The following is a 21,846-nucleotide window of genomic DNA, read 5'->3' on the forward strand; positions in this document are numbered from 1 at the left end:
GGGAGTTCATGGGAATTCATGGTGGAGTGAGTGGAAGTCCAACAGAACTCAAGATGTTGGATATCCAGGGTGAAGTAGCCTGTTCAATTTGCATCCCATTCACCACCATATATATTCCCTCTGTCATCTGTGCCACCTAAAAAATGCACTGCAGTTAAGGCAACTTCAACAACATCTACCGAACTGAAGACCTCAACTGCTAAGAAGACATGGACTGTAGGCACCTGCCCCTCTTGCAAATTTGCCTCCATCATGACTTGCAGTATTATGCAGTTCCTACACTTTTGCTGGATCAAAATGCTTCGGAAATGCCTTCACCAAGAGGACTACAGTAGTTTAAGAATCAGCTCATTCAGCCCCAACTTGTCGAGAGTAATTTAGGGTGGACAATAAATCCTGCCTTGCCAATACCCATGACCCACAAATAGAATTTAAAAATTGCCCTTCTATCCTAGTACTTATTTAGAATATTTTCTCAAACAATGAGCAATGGCATTTATAAACACTTTTTTTTAACAATTCATACATGAAGAAACAGTGAATTTTGTTATATTTCAGCATTTTCTTTCAACTGCTGAAAATAACAAAGATGGTGAAATTCACTTCATGCTTCACGTACTTACAAAATCCCCAAAACTAATTGTTGTCTTTTACATTAAATTTCTGTAGATTGAACTTTTTTTCAATTCACTAGGAAACCGAAGTAGAATCAAAATACTGCAGAGGCTAGAAATTTGAAATCAACATGTTAGAAATATTCTGCAAGTCAAGAAGTACCTCTTTAGAGAAATACAGTTAGTATTTCAGCCAGATGTCCTCTCATCACTACTTAATTTCTGATCTTCCCTTACATTAGTGATAAAAATTAACATAACATTAACATTAACTATCTAGTAAATTAACTAGATATTAACATTAATATTAATATTAATGTTTATCAACATGAAAATTCTCCAAGGCCAAATAGTCAAAAATCTTGAACTTTGACAACATTATCTCATCAGCTTACAATATTCTTCTGTGAAAATCCTATAGATTTATGAAAATCCAACACTGTTATAGACAATCGTGTAACAGTTTTTGTTCTAGTTTTCTCCAAATACGTTTCTCTGATTTAGCAGCATAAGTGAAACTTCAGCAAAATTCCCTTACAAAGGGTGGAATTATCATGAACGACACTTGCTCTTCATTTCTCATTTGCAGAGCATGAATTTAACCCTCATTGAAAAAACTTTCTCTTTCTAAAGAAAACCCTTAATGATAAAAGTGCTCATATATGCTATTTTCTCATAAAAAGAATTACTTTGCAAGCCAACAATTTTTTAAATTACTGCACAGTTCTCATAATCCAATGGAAGTAATGAAGAAAAACTCTCAAATCCTTTGTGTATAAGTATGTAACTATTAGCTTCAAAAATATTTTTAGATATTAGATATATATTAGCCACATCAAAACACACAGTGAAATGCATCCTTTGCGTAGAGTGTTCTGGGGGCAGCCCACAAGTGTCGCCACTCTTCTGGCGCCAACGTAGCATGCCCACAACTTCCTAACCCGTATATCTTTGGAATGTGGGAGGAAACAGGAGCACTCGGAGGAAACCCACGCAGACATGGGGAGAAATGTGCAAACACCTTACAGGACAGCGGCGGGAATTGAACCCGGATCACTGGCGCTGTAATAGCGTTACGCTAACCACTACACTACCATACCACCTCTACAATTCCCTTGTTTGTGGAATTGCTCATGGCTAGCACTGTACCCCACTCTCCAAGCAATATCTATGCTTAATCTTATTGGAATGTGATTTGAGGGTATTTTTTTGTTTCTGTTCTAGTTTTTCCAGAGATTTACAAGAAGTAGATATTTGCAAGCTTGTGGAAATGCTACCAGTTTAGGGACATAGTATCACCAACCCTATTTTTAAATATCCAGGTGCTTCAAAGGTGTCTTATTGACTTCATTTTTATTCTCTCTGTTGATCTGTTTGATATTTATTTTGGGACATAAGTAATCTTGCAAAGGATTGACACTGATGGAAGATGGTGGAGCACCTCAGCAGGCCAGGCAGCATCTATGGAGAAAAACAGACACTGATGTACTTTCTCATCCCGTATGTCTAAGGAGACTGGAAATAATATAATAGGCTTAACCAGATCGATATTCTTTTAAATGCTGCCTGACCTACCAAGCATTTCCAGCACTTACTGTTTCTTCCTTCAGGTTAATGCCTGTCAGCAATTTATTTCCCTGAAATAGATCAGTGGAGCTCACTAAGTTAATGAGATCCTAAACTGAAAATAGGAAGCCATATTCAGGAACACAATATTTGAATATGACAGTTGGCATTTCAGTAGTTTGACAAGCTTGGAAACGTGTATTGAATTCTACAATTTTAATAGTGTTTTTTTTTGCATAAGCAACGAATTGACTATGAAAGGCAAATGTATTGGTTGTTGTGTATATGAATTTTCAGCAGTATTTAATAAATTGCTTCCAGGTTATAAACAAATCATTGTTATTTTACATGTTGTTACCCATATACATAAATAATAGAACATAAAGTTGATGTTGATGTAGTGGTGATGATATCCCATTAAAGTTTTAAGAATTGAAACCAATTATGGACAATTTCTTTATAATTTAATTACAAGATGCAAATTACAAGACACGTGATAAAAATGTATTTGCGTCAACTTGATTCCATATTCTAGAATGGCAATTTTGACATTTATGTATTGCAGTATTTATTTATTTAGGACATAAGAATCACGTGAAGGATTGTATTTAGTAATGGTGTTCATACTGGAAGTCATGGAATGTCATATCCTGACACTGGATTCAGAAAACCTTTTGTGATGCTGTGTGCCTTGTTCTGCTCTTTTTGTACATCTTAAAAGTTTACTTTCTCAATTTGTTCTAGCATTTTGCATGCCTCAGAAATGTAATGTATGAACATTCATAATTTAGAAAATTGCTCCTCAAATGACAACACTTGAACCAGAGATGAGCATCATTTCTTTCTTCTGTAGTGCTGTCTGTTAGGCCAACCTGAATTGAGCTGAATTCATGAAGGGGTCATTCAGGTCATCATTTATAAAAGGTTTTGAAAAGCCCTGCTTTGCAAGTCATGTGCCTTTGGAAAGTAACCCCTCAGAAAAGTTTACAGAGGTCGTCTGTGGAGGTGGCTCAAGTTCACTATGCTTCAAAACTCTACCAATGGATCCCTTATAACAACAACAATTACCCTTGGAAACAAGTTCAAAGCATGTCACAGATTGTTAATTCCTGACCGTTTACTTTGGTGTCTTTAATTGATTTATAACTTGGTGGTAATGTTGCTTTAAAACAGGTGAAACGGTATGCTAAACCAGCATTAGCTGAATAAAAGGCAATGATGCAAGTTGTCAGGCAAGACCACCTTTTAAAATTGATTCAGATATCATTAAGCGATTATCATTAAAAAAAATTGCATTTGGCTGATCATTGAGATTAGTCATATTTGCCAAGTTTGGGTGAGGTGCTTTTTTTGAACACATGGACAATGTTTTGCTTTTTCAAATCTGCTCTTTTTTTTAATGGTATTAACTAACTTCTTAATTTCAGTGATGTTGGTCCATCTTAATTAGAGTAATCCCCACAGAATAGCCCCTTACATGCTTTCCATTTTCTTTTCATCCCCAGGGTTGCCTTAAGGGCTGAGCTTCCTTCCTGACAATTCTCTTGATGCAAGAGTTTTGGAAAAAAAAACACCTGCTGTTTCTGTTTTGCATCTGCTACATCTCTTTCCATTTCTTTATGGGTATGATTAAGATAGAATTCTACTGTCATGTCTGTGCCTCTAGTAAGCAGTATAGAAATGACACAGGAGATTTTAAATCATGGCTTAATCTGTTTCTGGAGTTGTGGGCTTCCCCCACATTCCTCACTCCAAACTCACCTTTCATCGTGGGCATCGTGATTTGAAAGCACTTGTTATAAAGTTGTTAAATTTTGTACTACTGAAAGACACCATGCAGCCTAACACATGTTCTCCCAAATAACTTTTTACATGATTCACTGCCTTATTTCTTTCCCAATACAGTTCAATGATTTATCTCTGAAATATTTATTCATAGTTTTAAAAGCTATTACTGATTCCTTTTTCATCACTGCTTTTCCATGTCTTTACATCAAATGATTCCTATAAATTTTCTCTTAGTTACTTTAGTGGCCATCTTAAACTGATGACTTGAAGTTTCCTCACAGTAGCTGTTGCTCAGGTGCCATTAGTTCACTGGAAAAGGTGTGTTGCCCTTTGAACATTTCCAAACAGTTGCTGGCAAATTTACAAAAACATGGCTGCTGCCTTTAAATTAGTGATCCACCAGGAATGCAAATTATCTTTCCCTAATCAGCTTATCTAAATGACTTCCCTCTATCCTCCCTCCTCTGAACTACTATTTTCTAAAGAAAAGAGCTTCAACTTTTCTAATCTTTTAATGAAGTATTTTCAGAATTCTGTTGCTGGTCTTGACATTCTTTTCAAAATGAGCTTTCCCAATTGAACGTGATATTTGAAATCTGGCTTAACCAATGATATGTGTAGGCTCAGTATTAGCTCCTTTCTTTTGTATTCTATGCCACTCTTGTAAAACCTTGAAAACCATGTTCTTTTATATAGTATTACCTACTTAAAATCAATTGTATTAAGAGCTTGTGCTGGATGTATAGGCTATACTAGTTTTCTTGGGCTCTGTTGTTATTTCCTTTCCAGGGTCTGGTCATGGGATAATGGCATACATGTCTTTATTCTGTTGTGAATGTAGGTTATAATAGGGGTAGAGGTACCACCATATTTAGGTTTAGAAAAGATCACAGATTGAAATGTTTAATTTGCTCTTGCTACAGTTACTGCCTGATCTGGCAGGTATCTCAAATGTTTTTTTCATTGACATTCTATCTTGAAGCTATAATGAGGAATTCTTAAACTTGCATGTAAAGACTTTCTGACTCTTCAGTTTCTCTGCTTCATCACCTAATGGTTTTGGAGAAGTGATTAGTCTGAAGCAATTATCAATTTTAGTCAAATCTCCTCACTTCCAAAGAAATAGCTGGGAACTTACAAAGTAGTGAACAGTTGACAATCAACTATGTTTCTGACTCTAATAGGCTTTGATAAGAGAAATCTTCTGAAGTTTCAAATGATGATAAATATAGTATTCAACAGGTGGACGTCAGAGGAAAAAATATAAAGCATTGAAAGTCATTTATTTGATCTGACTTTATAATGGGTATTTATTCACCAAACAAGAGTTGCAGCATTCAAGTGTCTTCTTCCAGCTAACTAAACAATTGCAACCATTTTCTGAATAGTGGAGGCTTTGTATCTTTAGTGGTTCTCTTATTCAAAAGGCCAATAAGTTGGCATTGAGGTACAACACAGTGCTCTCAACCAAAAAAATGTATTCTACATTTTTCCACCCCGAGAGGATAGATGCACTGGTTCAATCTATTAAAGTGCTAAACCACAATATTATCTTACTTACCCCTTGGAAAACCTATGTCTGCAGTGCCTTTTGGTCACAAAAGGCTTCAAGTTAACCCAATGGACACAGTACGATTTCCCCCAAACCACTCAGCTGGATCATGCTGTTAAGCTGCTAGTTAGCCGCAGATGCAGATCAGCTTGTTCCTGATTTCTGTACTGTAAATGTGCATTGCACCTGGACTTGCATTGTACTAGGACATCTGATGTCCCACTCTGTCACTGAACATGATACTGAGGGCAGAATAGAATAGAAATGCCCGAAGTTGAGGAACATTTGGGAATGGCTGATTCCATTCCATTTGAGTGGAGTTGCTGACATTGATTGAAAAAGTATTTGCCTTTTCTTTAGAGACATGAGAGATTGCAGATGCTGGAAATCTGTGTGTCGCTTTTTCTTCATTTTACTTTATCCAAGTGGGTTAATTATCAAAAGGCCACATCAGGGTGCTTTCAGAGAGCGGGACAGATGGGTCTCAGGGTTCTCTGCCCAAGGCCTGGCTACTGCTGGTGACCTACACCACTTTGCAGGACAGTCTCGGCAGCAAGGGTTCAATTCATTTGCACCTACAGGGCTGCAGAAAGTAAGTGCAGCCGCAGGGCAAGTACATGTGGCGGACCAGATTTTCTGCCTTTCTTTTCTTATTTAATGGAACTTCTGGAATTTTAAATTGAATAGTTTGAAGTTCCCTTTGTTTATGGTTATTTTAATCTACAAATAGGCATATGCTCATTCAGGGTTAAAGCATTACACTCCCTATCTTTGGGAAGTAACTCTGTTTATATCTCTTGTACACTTGTGAAATTCAAGAATTGATGAAAAATGCATATGCAGTTTACATGATTATAATTTTGAGAAAGCACAATGGAATGCTGCTCAGGTTTCTACTTTTGATGTGGTTTTGTTGATCGAACAGATTGCATGTTTATAATGTTCTTGCAGTCTCCCTTTTTGTTATTGATGTTCATCATCCTGCTTTATCCAGGCATGAGGCTGGATATGTTGAAGCTGCATTCTAATTTGTAAATTAGAATTAAAGTGGCTAGAATTAAAGTGTGCACTGAAGGAGAGGTTTAAACTGGTGAGAGATGGGACAAGAGGCCTGAGATTGAGATTTCTAACACAATAGACCGGATCACCCCAATAAAATGAGTCAGCCACTTGGACTGAAATTAGAAAATAACTTCTACTCAGAGGCTAGTGAATCTTTGGCATTCTGTACCCAAGAGTGCTGTGACAACTTGATCATTGAGTGGTTTTACAACAGATACATTAATAGATTTTGGATGTTAAACGAATCAAGAGATGAGATATCTTTATTAGTCACATGTGACTGATAAAGACACGGTGAAATGCATCTTTTGCATAGAGTGTTCTGGGGGCAGCCCACAAGTGTTGCCACGCTTCCGGCGCCAACATAGTATGCCCACAGCTTCCTAACTTGTATGTCTTTGGGATGTGGGAGGAAACCAGAGCACCCAGAGGAAACCCACGCAGACACGGGGAGAACGTACAAACTCCTTACAGGCAGTGGCTGGAATTGAACCCGGGTCGCTGGTGCTGTAATAGCGTTACGCTAACTGCTACACTGGGCAACACATGAAGACGTGAGTCTGCAGATGCTGGAATCTGGAGCATCAGACAATCTGCTGGAAGAATTCAGCAGGTCAATCAATACCTGTGGGAGGAAAGGAATTGTCGACGTTTCGGGTGAAACCTTGCATCAGAACTGAGAGTGGTGAGGCGAATCGCCCAGCATAGAGAGGAGAAGGGGAGTGGTGGGAAAGGATTCTGAAGTGATTGGTGGACTGAGGAGAAGTGTAGGATGACGGGCAGGTAGCACCAGGTAGGGAGGTGAGTTGGGGTGGAGCTGGGAGACAATGGCAGGTGAATGATAGAGAGGAAGGGGGGAAAAAAGCAAATAGAGCAAGGTGGAGGAGGGGAGTGTGAAGATAGGAGACAGCTACTGGAGGGAGATAAGTAGGAACATAAAGTGCTACCAGTGCTAGATTCTAATAAGTATAGGAGGTGAGAATGGGAACCATTAGAGGAGAAGTGAATGGCAGTTGGAACCAGATGACCAGATGGAAGTGGGGGAGAAGGGGTGGGGGCGGAATTTGCTTCTATTTCTTAAGTCCATCTCACTAACTGCATTTGCAAGAGTGACTGCTAACATTTATTGTCATTTCCAGTGGGAAAGTGGCTATATCAGTGGATCATCTTACTGATCACTAAGCCAGTCCCCTTTTGACTGTCTGCTCTTTGATGAGCTTGGTCCCTTGTCAGGGAGCTGGGAGATGGAATCTCCCAATCTTTACATTGATGGACAGGCCCTGCTGTTCAGTGATCCAGCTGGAGTGTTGAGATTCTTTGACACTACTGGCAACTCGTATGGTGAGAGGTGTCTAGCCAAGAGAAACCCCAGTCTTTTCCAGGGTGTCTGACCCAACCATTGCTTTCTGGGATTAAGGTGGAGGTGGAATTAGTGGGGAAATGAATTGGGTGATTATCAACTCTCTCTGTATTGATTGCCCAAATTATTGGCTAACATGGCAAAGGTATTTTTGCTGAAAAACTAAGTGAAGATAGAAGATGGCCTAAGCTATCTTCTAACTCCCACCTCCTCCCAGATTATTGACATGGAGGTCCTGGTGAAATTTCTCAATTGTTTCCTTCTTCATTGCAGTGATGGGGTGGGTAGGAAATCATGCCCAAGCCCAAAGGAGGACACAGCCAAGAGTCATCATCAAGGGTTTTCATGTTAATAACTTGTGAAACGAAGGACATGACATCTTCAGCATGCACCAATGAACACTGAGTAGTGTGGAGTGCGCCATGGGGTTAACCTGCTGAACTGAGTCAGAGGTTCGGCAGGCTGTGCTACACACTATTGGGGAATCATAGAAGGTCATCCACTTGAATAATCTAGCTTAATATGATTACCAAATTTGGTCATGCAGTCAGGGTAAAGCAGTAAGTGTAGACCCACTGCTATTTTACAAGGTTGAGCAACTGAAAGACTAATTGACACATATTTTTGTCTTGCATGTAACTGAATGAACAGCAGTTTGGCAGAGGCTTGAGAATCAGTAACCACTTTGTCCTCTCTGCAGGTGAAAACATTAGAGACAGGAAGGAAGAAGAGAGAATGTTATTAAGTTGCATCTGAAATCATCTGTGTTAATTTCTCCTCTGCTTCTCTAACTCCCTGTCCTCCTTCAAGAAGCTCCTAATACATACTTCTTGTCCAAGATCTGCCTTGCCATCTCCTTATGTGGCTTGGTTTTGAATTTTGTTTGGCAAGACTCCTGCAAAGCACATTGGGAGCTTTTGCTACATTAGGGGCACTATATAAGCAAAGGATGTTGTGTATAAAGTTGGACTGTTGCTTAGCAGCTGATCATACATTAATAGCCATTTAGTTCTTGAGAAGCAAACTTCAGCTTTATGATTACTTGCAGATACAGTGTACCAAATATTATTTACATTGAGCAGTAGGAGAATAAAGAAAAAACTGTTGGGATGTACTGAATGCAAATGATAGGCTTGGAAAAAGTCACAGGAAAATTGGTTTGTTTGTGAACATTTGCTTTATTACGTTTCAGTTGCCGTACAAATAACCGGAAAAGCCTAATTGTGACGTCGAGCACCTCACCAACGCTACCACGTCCGCATTCACCGCTGCCAGGGCACACAGGTAAGGAGTAATGATTTAATGAATTATTTGGACTTTGCTTTTAATTTACTTGTAGCAGTTACAGAGCAAGTCTAAACATCAATTTTTTCCACCACCAACATTCGGTGATTGCAGTGTCTACTATCTACAGTCTAAGCCTTTTTCAGGAACATTTCCCAAACCCATGACCTCCTGCACCTCAAAGGGAAAGAGCAGAAGTATATCAGTACTCTAAGATGTCTTCCTAATTTGGATGTATGTTGCTGCTCCTTCTTCACCAATGGGTTATTGTAGAATCACCTTTCCTAAATGGTAGATGAGGATCATACTTAGGATCATCATCAGTCTCTCAGGCCAGTTGGGGACAGAAAGCAAGTGCAAGTAATGTCCATATCTGCAGAATGCATAAATAAGTTACGTGTAGTTTTCCAATTTGATCAAGCTTTGGAATTTTGACCTAAATTTATCAGACATATCACATCTTAGTGCATTCTGTAGAATTTTGTCCAGATGTTGCAGTCAGTATTTTGTCATCTTCAGGGTGATAGATAAGTGCACTGCAGAGATGTATCTATTATGTATGTGGCTGGATACAGGAGAGCCCTTTTGGAGATGCTTATAATTGGCTGGACATTTTACTGCTGGTATGGAACAATTATTCTGATTGGTTGAGCTGGCAAAAACGAGCATTCTCCTCTTGACATAATGGTTGTGTTCCTTGGTATTAAAAAACAAATGCTCATTTATTTCACTGGAAGCCATTTTTGGGTTCTGTTTGTTACAGAGGATAGTATGCTAAACATTATTTACATTGAGCAGTTGAAGAATAAAGAGAAAACTATTCAGATCAGGAATAAAGAATAAATGCTGGTTTTGCTGGTTTTGCCAGTGACACCCACATTTTGAAAAATGAATAAATAGATAAGAAAATCACTGGTGTTGTATAATTTAAACCTGTGCTGGGCATTTATTTGCAAGCATATTGTCTATATGGATTTTAGGAAGACAGTTGACATGGTCCCTCATGGGAGGCTCATCCAGAAGATTAAGATGTATGGGATTCACGGTGACTTGGCCGTTTGGATTCAGAATTGGCTTGCCTATTAGAAGACAGAGGATAGTGGTTAATGGGACTTATTCTGGCTAGAGGGCCGTGACTAGTGGTGTTTCGTAGGGATCCATACTGGGACCTCTGCTGTTTGTGATGTATACTGTATAAATGACTTGGATGAAAATGTGGATTGGTGGTAATGTGGATAGTGTAGAATATTGCCAAAGGATACAGCAAGATATAGATCATTTGAGATATGGACGGAGAAATAACAGATTGAGTTTCGTCCAGCCAAGTGTGTGGTGTTGCACTTTGGGAGATCAAATGTAAAGAGATAGTACACTGTTAATAGCAGGACTTTAACGGCATTGATGTACAGAGGGATCTTGGGGTCCGAGTCCATAGCTCCCTGAAAGTTGCTGCATAGGTTGATAGAGTGGTAAAGAAGGTGTATGGCATGCTTGCCTTTATAAGTCGAGGCACTGAGTTCGAGAGTCAGGAAGTCATGTTGCAGCTTTATAAAACTCTGGTTAGGCTGCATCTGGAGTATTCCATTCAGTTCTGGTCGCCCTATTAAAGGAAGGATGTAGAAGTTTTGGGGAGGGTGCAGAAGATGTTTACCAGGATGCTGCCTGGATTAGAGAGCATGTGCTATAAGGAGAGGTTGCACAAACTTGGTTTATTTTCTCTGAAGCAGTGGAGACTGAGGGGAGATCTGATTGAAGCTTATAAGATTATGAGGAATAGATAGAGAAGACAGCCAGTATCTATTTCCCAGGATTGAAATGTCTGCTATAAGAGGGCATGCATTTAAGGTGAGAGGGGTAAGTTCAAAGGAGATGTGCGAGGCAAGTTTTTTGTTACACAGAGAGTGATGGGTGCCTGGAATGCACTGCCAGGAGTGGTAGTGGAGACAAATATGATAGAGGCATTAGAGAAGCTCTTAGATAGGCACATGAATGTGCAGAAAATGGAGGGATATAGGCATTGTGTAGGCAGAAGGGATTAGTCTAGTTTAATTTCTATTCGCTAGGTACAACATCGTGGGCCAAATAGCCTGTTCCTGTGCTGTACTGTTCTATGTTCTTTGTTCTAAATGGAACCAATCAGGGTTTCACTGTGTTATTTGTAACATCATTGTAAGAAATGCAGCATCCCAAGGTTTTGAAAGTCATAATAGTTTAATCTTCTAAGTTTAAGATATTTTTGCTATCAAGCACTTACAGTGAGAGTGAGAAAGAAAAGGATAATCTTAATTAGGTATTACAGTTGTGGAATTTATTTCGGATTGCTTACATTTGCATTTAGTACCACTCAGTAATCTGCATAAATTTGACGTCTAGAAATACAAAACCCATATAGAAAGTAGTCCGATCAATATGATAATTTCTTGAGAGCTTATGAAGTATCACTTAGGTCTTATCTGGTTAATTTTACATTGTTTGTACAGTCAGAAACCACATTAACAATGGATATGGAATCTATTCTTTTAAAGGTGAAGAAAACAAAGATCTACTTGTTTTTGTGCCATTAATTACTATGCAAGCAACCAGATAAATGAATCCTACATCTTTTTCAAAAAGATGCAATTGTTTCCCACATTTACGTTGAAAATGACACAAAAGAGGACAAAATTTTGAGTCTTAATGTCACAACCTATTGACCCTTCAAAAATCCATTTAGATTTTTGGTGAATAAAATTGCCTTGCACCTTTTAAAATTATCCAGTCTGAGAAAGTGATCTTGAAATGCTAAGTCTAAATTATGTTATAGAAAACAAGCCACATGAATAAATTGGGCTGATGAATACCTGTCGACACGCATTCGCTTTGTCTCATGATGAATAATTTTTGACATCTTCCTTTTGAATATTTAATTTGTATTAATCTAACTATGAAATGAGTCTACTCACTGCAAAGTGACTGACAGATGAGGCATTTGCCTTTCTTATGCTGTGAACCTTTGCTTAGCACATGGATGATCTTGACCTGTAATTAAAGATGTGTTTTGATATGCTCTCATGCCCAGTAAATATCGGTACTGTTCTTTTTCTTCTAAATTGAAGCATAACTGAGCATTGCTGTAGAGTGTTGGGATCTGTTGTTATACTATATGAAATGGGAGAACTGAATAATGTCATAAATGACAAACTAACTTGTCTTAATGATGTTGATTGAAGGATAAACATTGACCACAGTTTCCCTGCTGCTCTTCAAAATTGTGCTGTGATATTACTTATATAAACCAGAGAGCAGACCAAGCCGTGATTTTGCATTCCAACAGAAATATGGCACCTTCACCAGTGGAGCACTGCCTTAATACTGCATTGAAGTGTTGGCCTGAATTTTTTTTGTCAAATCTCTGGAGTGGAGCTGAAATTCATGGCTTATAGGTTAAAGTTCTACCTAATTAGCTCTGGAGGATACATGAATATAAAATTACACTTATTATATTCAATTAACCAACTTAGAAAGGATATATAATAATTAAAACATGACAAAAAAGGATTTGCTTCCAGTTTTGCTGCCATTTTCATTCCCCTCCACTTGACCAATTTAAAATGTGCAGGAGAAGGAGGGCAGGTTTTCTCTCCAGTCACTCTTCTTGAGCAATGGATCAGGATTTGGAGCAGTGTGTTGCAAGATGCTGCTTGACCCCGTTTCCCTGTGAGCATTTTGTGCAAGTTCAAGTGCAATAGAGTTACTGCAATTAAAGCTTTTTGCATTCATGTCATTCCATGAAGCATTATAAAGTGCTTACATTCAGCATCATTGATGCTGTGACAAAACACTTGCACTCAAATTTTCTTTAATAGAAATTACAACTTGTGTTTATGCAGTGATTTAACATGGCAAAAATATTTTAAGTTTATTGTACAAATGTCTGACCTATTAGACAAAAACTTGGTTCAAAGAGTTAATTTTTAAGAGAAGAAATGTAGAGAGGTTAACAAAGGTTGGAGGGTTAAAGGAAGTTGCAGAGGGAGAAAGGCTAGTGAGGGATTTGAAAATTGGGCTACGAATTTTTCAATTGAGGCTTTGAAGGAGTGGGAGCCAATGTAAATCATTGAGCAAAGAGGTGATGGGTGAACAGGACTTAATTAGGGATGGAAGTTCAGATTACCTCACTTGCCAGGTAGAAAAATAGAGATTAGCCAACGATATATGGTAGATAACTGAGGTCGGGGCAGAGTGCAGCAGTGTTATACCCCAATTATACTCTGTACTAATGAAATGGGTTACTTGTACTATTCAGTTACCTTATATTTATAGAGCTTTATAAATAAACGTTAATTTAAATTGGAAACAAATTAAGTCAGCCTTGAGATTAAGCATCAATTCTACAGATATATGATAGATTTGAATATCCAGCATATTTTTTTGGGATTCCAAATACTTAGTTTGCATCAAAAATGTTTATGTTAGCTCCTTCAAGTTTAAAGTAAGTGTAAATAAGAAGAAATGGTGATGATTCTGATTTGATCATTCTTGCAATTAGAGATTGCAATTTGTTTTGGAACACCTGCGTTGGGAATTCCAGCAATGAGCTGATTATCCATTGTGTATTACAAGAAGAATAGAACCATAATTTGGTCTTTCTTGGGTAGAACTGATTTGTCATTTGATAATAATATGCAAGTTCAGTTCAAAACTGAATTTGAAAGAGGATCTTAAAGACGAGCACTAAATGAGATTTAATTCTTAAAAGTCTAGTTATTGTATGTGCTGTAGCCTCCACTAGGGCTCATTATTTAAATGGGAAAATGAAGAATTAATAAGCCTAGTAGCTAAAGTGATGTTACAATAGTGATAAAACAATTTAAAGGTCTTTGATGTCACAATTTTGTGCTTAATCAGTTGGAGGATGTCAGTGCTGATGAATGTGAAATATTTTCACATTCTTTGCACCTAGTCAAGAAGGTCACACTTTTTACAGTTAGATCTAGCAAGGACTAGTATGGCTTCAACTAAATATAATCTCCCAACCTAATTGAGAAGAACATTTCTTCTTGACCACTCCTTTCACTGTAGTGACCATTCATATTGAGAAACATCCTCACACCATTTATCAAGAATATGAACAAATCCTCATATGGAATACTGGTCCCTCAAGATGAACTTCATTTATTTTTAGATTGACTCTGGTTTCTCTGGTTACACTTCTGACTTTTCCGTTAGGTTAGACAGAGGTTAAATTTTTCTATTTTATAATAAAATATTAATTAGAGTAAATACATAGTTAAATATAATCAGGCTTGCAGGATGGAGATCCTGAGTTTAATACCAGTACCTTCAGTTAAACTTGCTCTCTGACCATCAGGATAGACCAAGTTTTACACCTTTGGTAAAGTGCAATTTCTTTTAATTAACAGGATTGTATGCTACCATAGCACAATATGCGTTTCTCTTTTTCTGAAAGTGACTAAAGCCAGTTTTGTTGAGCTGTATTGCATTGACGTAAATGGGCTGGAACATGCTGACAGCTAACCAACAGGTCCATGAAGAAGCAGTGACTTGCTGTGGAGCACGCAGCAGCCTATGTAGTGAAGCATGGAAATCAGGAACATACTGGAGGTCAGATGAGCACACATGGCAATTAGTGGTCTTTTAGGAATTTAAGGCTATCAAATATGCCAGCTCAAACTAATTCCACATACCTGGAAAAATAACATTATAAACCAGTAACAGGCATTTTTTAATTGCTATCTCAAAGTCTCCATAGCATAATCCTGTTTCCATGTTACAACTTTCCTTTAACCATTGTATTGAAAATATTGATCCCCAGAGAGATTCCTCATCTGACTACCTAGAGGGACCGGCGAAAGGCTCAGCACTTTTGAAGTCCTGGAAAAACTGTGAGAGTAAGAGATTGTGTAGTAAATATTGAACTACTGAGGACTTGGGGAAAGATAAAATTAGACAGTTGATTACAGAACGATATTAAGAGATGAAGCAAAGAAATTAGCATTGTAATGAGCAGAAGGCCAGCATAGACACCAGGGGCTGAATGGCTTTCTTTTATACTCTAAACCCCTCCTCCAAGCTTCCCAAGTATCCAAGGAATCCAGATCACAAAAACAAAAGCATAAAATTAGGACAAGGCCATTCAGGAGTCAAATGAAGAACCAGTTTTTCACAAAAATCTTTAGAGGAACCTCTGATTTGCTCTTCCCAAAAGATGTAGACTTGGAGTTAACTAAAATTTACAGGATGGAAAATTTTTTATTAAGAATATCGAGGAATATGGAACCAGGTGGATAAATGGAATTGATATACAGATCAGCTGGTATCTAAATGAGTATTGAAACAGATTTGAGGTAATTTCTTACAGTTTTTACAAATGTTAAATAATAATATTGTTGGTGGTGTGCAGTTAAAATGCTTCTCTTGAAGTTCTCAGAATGACCAGCAGGATTATTGTACACTAACATTTACTGATTACAAAGCTGCCATTGTTCTCTGAACTAAATATATATATATCATGTGATCCATTTGAACATGCACCTATGTATTGTTCTTGCGAAACCAATAAAAATGTTTTAATGAAAACAGGAAAGTGCTAGAAACAAAAATGAAAGGCTTAGACACAAAGTAATGCTGAAATTGCTAACTTCAAAATACGAAGGATGGTAATGGAAAAAACAATTTAACAGCAATTTCTTTGATTGGGGAATGATTTCTAAGCAAAACTGCTTGACTCTATTGGTTTAAGCAGAAAATTCATTATATTTAAGTTAAAGACCAAACTACTTCTGTAGTCAAGGTATTAGCTTAAAGGTAAAAATGTAAAATTGTTAATTCATATAGCATTTACTGCATTGTGTTTTCAAACTGGAACAAGGTCATGGGTTGGAGTGTGCAGTTAGCTAACATTTCATTAGGTGGTGTGTCACATTGGGTTTTTGTACTTACTGGAATTTTATTTTTGTATTGAAAGAATACCTGAAGAAATGAAAATTATAGCCAAGTGGCAGGCTTGCATTTCACTGAAATGCTGTCAACTTTCATTAGATGGCCATTGTCCCAAAACAAAATTGGCATTAAAGTGCCTTGAAATAGTGTTGTTTTTCTTCACAGCAGATTGCTTTGAAATAACATGATTAAACACATTTTCCTGGGGTTACATTAAGCGCAGGTGCAGATACAACCAGCATCTGTTTATCACTCTTAATAATGGATGTTGTCTCGTATCATAAGATTATATTTCCATTTGACATAAACTGCCGAGAGACTGCAGGTCATGAATTATTAATAACTTACAGACTCTGAAGGCTTATTGAGAATAGAAATAACCCAAACCCAAAAATCAGAATTAATGAAGTTGGATAATTGCACGGAGAGCTGGTGTTAATTTTTTTTTGGGAGTGCTTCTTAACTATTTAAAAATAAATTTCATGGGTTTGATTTCCATGTTTATTAAGTATCGGAGTAAAGGTTAAGTATTAAACATTAACAAAGCAAGATTTAGCAAACAGATGGAGAGCAATTTAGTCCATTTTATCTGCTTTGGGCCACTTTTCAAACTGGTGCTATGTATTCTAACACTTTTATTACCCTTATATCCTTTCATATTTTTGTTTGTAAAATTCTTATCCAATTATAATTAAGGAATGGATTGTTATTCTGACCGAACCTCGGTTTCCATTTGTGGTGAAGCATCTTACAATCTAATGACATACTGGGTGGAAAGTAAATCCTTTTACATTCTCCAATTACATTACATAAATTAAAATCCTGAGGCTGTGTCACTTGTCAGTGATTAATTATTCAATTGAAACTGATTTTCACTGTTCACTTTCTCAACACTCATCATGATATTAAATATCTACATTGATTTATAAAACTAAATATGTTTTCAGGTAAAACTGAACATTTTGTGGGAATACAGCATCTTTTTTCTACCTTTTTAAGTGTGGGCTTTTTATAATCCTTATTTGAATGACCCGGTAAAGGAGAACTTTGAAAAATTTGTAGTTGTGTGGGGAATTAAATTCATTTAGGCATACATTACAAATGTCTAGGACTTTGCTTGATAGGGTGCTTGATTGCCATTTTGTCAGAATTTGGCCTTTTGTTTTGTTGCCTTCTCTAGAGAAATGAATGACGTAAAGATTGTATTGCCATGGGGATAGATGGCCTTGAATAGCTTTTATTCATACAATTGTTTGTACATTTGTCTAAGTTGTTTACCAACTTTTTCTCCTCCTTCCTGAATGACATGATCTATTCTGAGATGCATTTCCAATTGCAAGCTTCCCATCTTGCGGTTTAGTGGCTAATCTGCTAATATCATTATTTTAGCCTTGAGAGTAGGATACATTTTGCTGTTGTTCTACACAAATATCTACTTGTTGTTTGTTTCTTTTTTAATAGTCACCAGTGTTGGTTTTCCATTTTAACTGTTGCCTTTCTATTTCAATTTAACATGTCTCCAACTTCTTTTTTGTTGTCATATTTTTTCCAGTTTATTTTTCTCTCTCCCCCACTGATTCCCAAATCTGTAAGATCTACTGTCTTGCCTCTTCTACATGATTGGGTTTCATTCTTAATTCTGAAGTACATTCTTTGTGTTTCTGACATCCTCATTATTTAGTGTTGAAAATGTACAGGAAAATAATGTATATGTGATTCATAATAGGGTACAACTTATAGAAATGGAAATATGTTTATGCTCCTCAGTTCACAACAAAAGAGAATATCAATTTTCTCAATCATTTCATCGGTAAGAACTGATGTTGAACCAGAAAAAACTCTTTGGAGCTTCCAGGGCACATTCTCCAAATATATTTCCTCACACCTTAGCAAATAGATGAACAACCCTTTGCTGGAGATTTAATTTGATCTAATGTTGATATCAGACAATTACCAAGTCCACCTAAAACCAGTAAGGCAATAACAGTGGATTACAACTCTTCAATAGAAATTGCTATACTTTTTGCTCCTCTTTTTCGACCAGAATGAGGACCAAACACATGACAATTTTTATCACTGGTATGTCCAGATAACAGCTTCTGAAAAGTCTTATGCCAGGTCCCAGAACATTCAATCAGACCACCAAACAAAATGAGTTTGACACCTCTGTTGCAGAGAAAGCAACTTATTTCTTTCTAAATCCCAGGCCAATGTCTTGACCACAGATTAAAAAGAAAATTTCATCTTTTCTTGCCATTGTCAGATGTTTGATAGGGGTGTTATTAGCACATAGTAGAGCTGTGTGGGAAGAATGATGCTGAAGATAATCTGCTTTGTTGCTATTGTTATGGGTTCTTTTGTGTAATGACAGTGAATGTTTCCTAGTGAGAGGATAGATGTCAGCTATACTGCAGTCTTGCACATACCTTCTAATAAAACAATGTTGGTCGCTGACAATATATATATGCCATTTAGGGGAAAAAACAATGGTTGAACAAATTCATTTCATTTTCTTGGTTTTTGGTATCTTCTGAAAAACCACATATTGGTGATAATGATCAGTTTCAAAATAGGAATGTTGTCTGCGCTTTCAAAAATCATGCCTTTACTGCTTCAGTCAGAGCTTGTCATCCTTTAACATATAAATGTTGACAAATAACAATTGGGGATGTAATTTGTAAAGGAAACAAAGTAGGCTTTCCACTTTCATTTTTTTTTATTCTGCCATTCAGAATTTCTCTGTCATTATTTATCTAAATTTCTTAAATAAAATGCAGGACCATTAACCAAAATTACTTAAACACACCTGGAGGCACAAGATACTGCAGATGCTGGAATCTGGAGCAAACACACAAAGGGCCGGAGGAACTCAGCAGGTCAGGCACATGAAACACACTGTTTATTGTTGCTTACCAAATGCCTGACTAGTACTTGGACACATCACCTGCCATCCTGCGTTCCATGCATCCTGGTTCTTCAGTGAGCGGTTGGTGGGTGTGCCTGCTGTTTAAAAGCAAACATTGCACCATTCACCCTCACTGAGGACATTTCTCAAGAGCTCTTCTGCCCTCCAGAGGTGAGGAGTCAATAGAAACCAGAAAGAAGAAAAGAGAAACGGCTTCCACATCAGGCATTCAGCCAGAAATCCAATAATTTGAATTACCAGAGATATATCAAAATCTGAAGATTCCCAAGGTATGTAAATTTAGCAAAGAGCTGTGGCCTGAGCCTTGATTCTTGAAGGACACTTTTATTAAAACCTATCACTTCTGATTTCTCTCCTTCCTCCCAACCCATTTGCTGCCCATATCTGGAGGTTGACTCAGTTTCCATGCACTTACCGAACGTCATCTGGAAGTTCATATTCATATAAAAATATTGACTGATACTCCCTGCTGTACCAAATTAATGTCCTTGATTTTAAGGAAAGGGTCATCCAAGTGAGTGAAGCATGATATACTACTTTACTTCTGTTTGAGGAGGCCCTCATAATTGAGGATGAGTTGCTTCCACTCCAGTTCTATGGGTTCTGAGATGGCTGATGATGCCAATGTGAGAACCACAGAGTCAGTCACAGATCTAGTAGGAGGTGGTAGGCAGAGTGGTAAGTGGGCATTTTGGGAGCAGGTGCACTCCTTCCACTGTTTATGCTGGGCAGCTGCTGGTTCCTTCCGATCAGTTCATTTTGTCTTGAAGGAGATTATTAATTTTCCCATGACAGATGCTAAATTAATGAGTACATCATTTGCTATTTTCACTCTGCCAGATTTCTTAAAGAATAGTGATAATGGCACCAATTTATAAGACAGATGGTTGCAAAGCTATTACCTTTACCAATTCTGTCAAATTTTATTTTACATATTTTAAAATTATTTTTGCAGTCAATATTTTATATGAATCATATTTCTCATCTGAAATCAAACAAGAGAATTGGTATTTCTATTCTTCAAAAACATTTGAACCTGCAATTCTCTTCACATCCTCTGTGTTATCAGGGAACTATGGAGTTAGGTTTTAGCATTCAAGTATTGTAATTTGACGGATATGTTTGGTTGAAGAATTTTTGCTGATAATAACATGAATGTTTTAAGCCAATCAGAAATAAGGACTGATTACTTCATTTTGGGACTGATGATAACTCTGTCCTTGAGTCACATTGACCAATTATTCAATGTGTTTATTTTAAAACATCTCATCACTGCTCGATGTTATGTGTTCTCACTGCAATCTAGTGGGTCTGGTGTTATGGCCTATTAAGGTAGCGCTCCATGATGCAGACCCCAAGGCGGAATCTTTGTGCCCTATCGATGTTTGTACTTGGCATCCCCTGTGTGATAAGGTATTACTTGCCTGAGCGATCTGGAGCAGCACCAGAGCTGAGGACTTGGGCTGAAAGAGTGATGTAATCTGAGCATATTGATACTGCTGCACTGTTGCACTACCACGTAGTGGCTTAATTTGAAACTGCAGATACTATGATATAGTCTTGCTATTTTATCCAGGAAGAAATGTCAGCATTGTTGCAAATTTTAAAAAACCCATGCATTTATAAGGAGATTTACCCAAGCCTGCTAAACCCAGCAAATTTATCCTTAAGGTTGGTAGTTTAATTGAGAGCAAACTACCTGTTGTGAGAAACTTTGAGTTGCATAATTGAAGGTCTACAGCCTGCATTTTCTATTTTCTTTTATTTTATCATGACGTGTAGGTACTGCTTAGAAATAGAATCTCGAATTACTTCGGTGAAAATGGTGGGGACTGCCCTCTTAAACAATTGTATTCCCATTAAAATTAACATTTATACCTTTATACTTTTCAATATATATTACTTAACATGCACAAAAACAAAATACTTGATTTGGTGTGTGTAATTTAATTTGTATCCCATGAGTGGCATTTGATAATATTTATAAGCAGTTAAGTTGCAAGTCAGGTCAGCCCACTCATGCCCCTTCCTTACTTCCCTTTATTGTCTTTACAAGGATTGACCAGGATTTTTTTTAAATTGATGATTGAGTGAATTATGATTATCTTGTCGAACGAGTAATTCATAAATTTATTTTGCCTCCCTGAAGGCATGGCTGCATCAGATTAATACTAAATATTTTGTTGTTCTTAGATATCTCTCACCAATTCTTAATAATATTAACAGGTTTAGAATTCAGTTTTCTGCCTAACATCCTCCCCTGAAGATAGTAATTGCCTGGTTTGGAGCATCACTCTTAACCACTTGTATTTTTGGCTAAATGACTGATATTCATATATGAACGGTGGTGACAGTTTTCACCTGATATTCACACGCAAACGCTTCCTGTGGGAAATACTGGATAACTATTTAGGAATAGCAGCTCTGGTAGATTTATCCCTTCCTAACTAAGGGACAAAAGAGCACCGAGGCAAATTGATGACCGACTCTGCTAATTTAGCTGAGACCAGTTATCCTCACGTGGTTGGGAAATGGAACCCTAAATTGCTCTAATCTGGTTCATTGACCCTGTGGATCAAGTCATGTGGGAACACACAAATATTCATATCTAATGCACTTTCTAAAACTGGGTGAAGTTTCACTATTTTTACATTCTCAATTTGCCCGCAGGTAGCAGTCCCCTCGACAGTCCAAGGAATTTTTCTCCCAACGCAGCAGCTCATTTTTCATTCATACCAGCAAGAAGGTAAGA

At 37.4% G+C, this 21,846-nt stretch overlaps 1 protein-coding gene across 1 annotated transcript in view; it reads left to right on the forward strand.

The window, feature by feature from the left end:
- mast2 (microtubule associated serine/threonine kinase 2) overlaps positions 1-21,846 on the forward strand; it is a 306,466-nt gene that overhangs the window by 192,021 nt on the left and 92,599 nt on the right. The window contains 2 exon segments of the mRNA XM_052013169.1: positions 9,135-9,226; positions 21,765-21,840. Coding sequence (XP_051869129.1) covers positions 9,135-9,226; positions 21,765-21,840 — 168 coding nt within the window.

Source organism: Pristis pectinata, chromosome 3 (assembly GCF_009764475.1).
Source record: "Pristis pectinata isolate sPriPec2 chromosome 3, sPriPec2.1.pri, whole genome shotgun sequence".
NCBI classification, from domain to species: Eukaryota; Metazoa; Chordata; class Chondrichthyes; order Rhinopristiformes; family Pristidae; genus Pristis; species Pristis pectinata.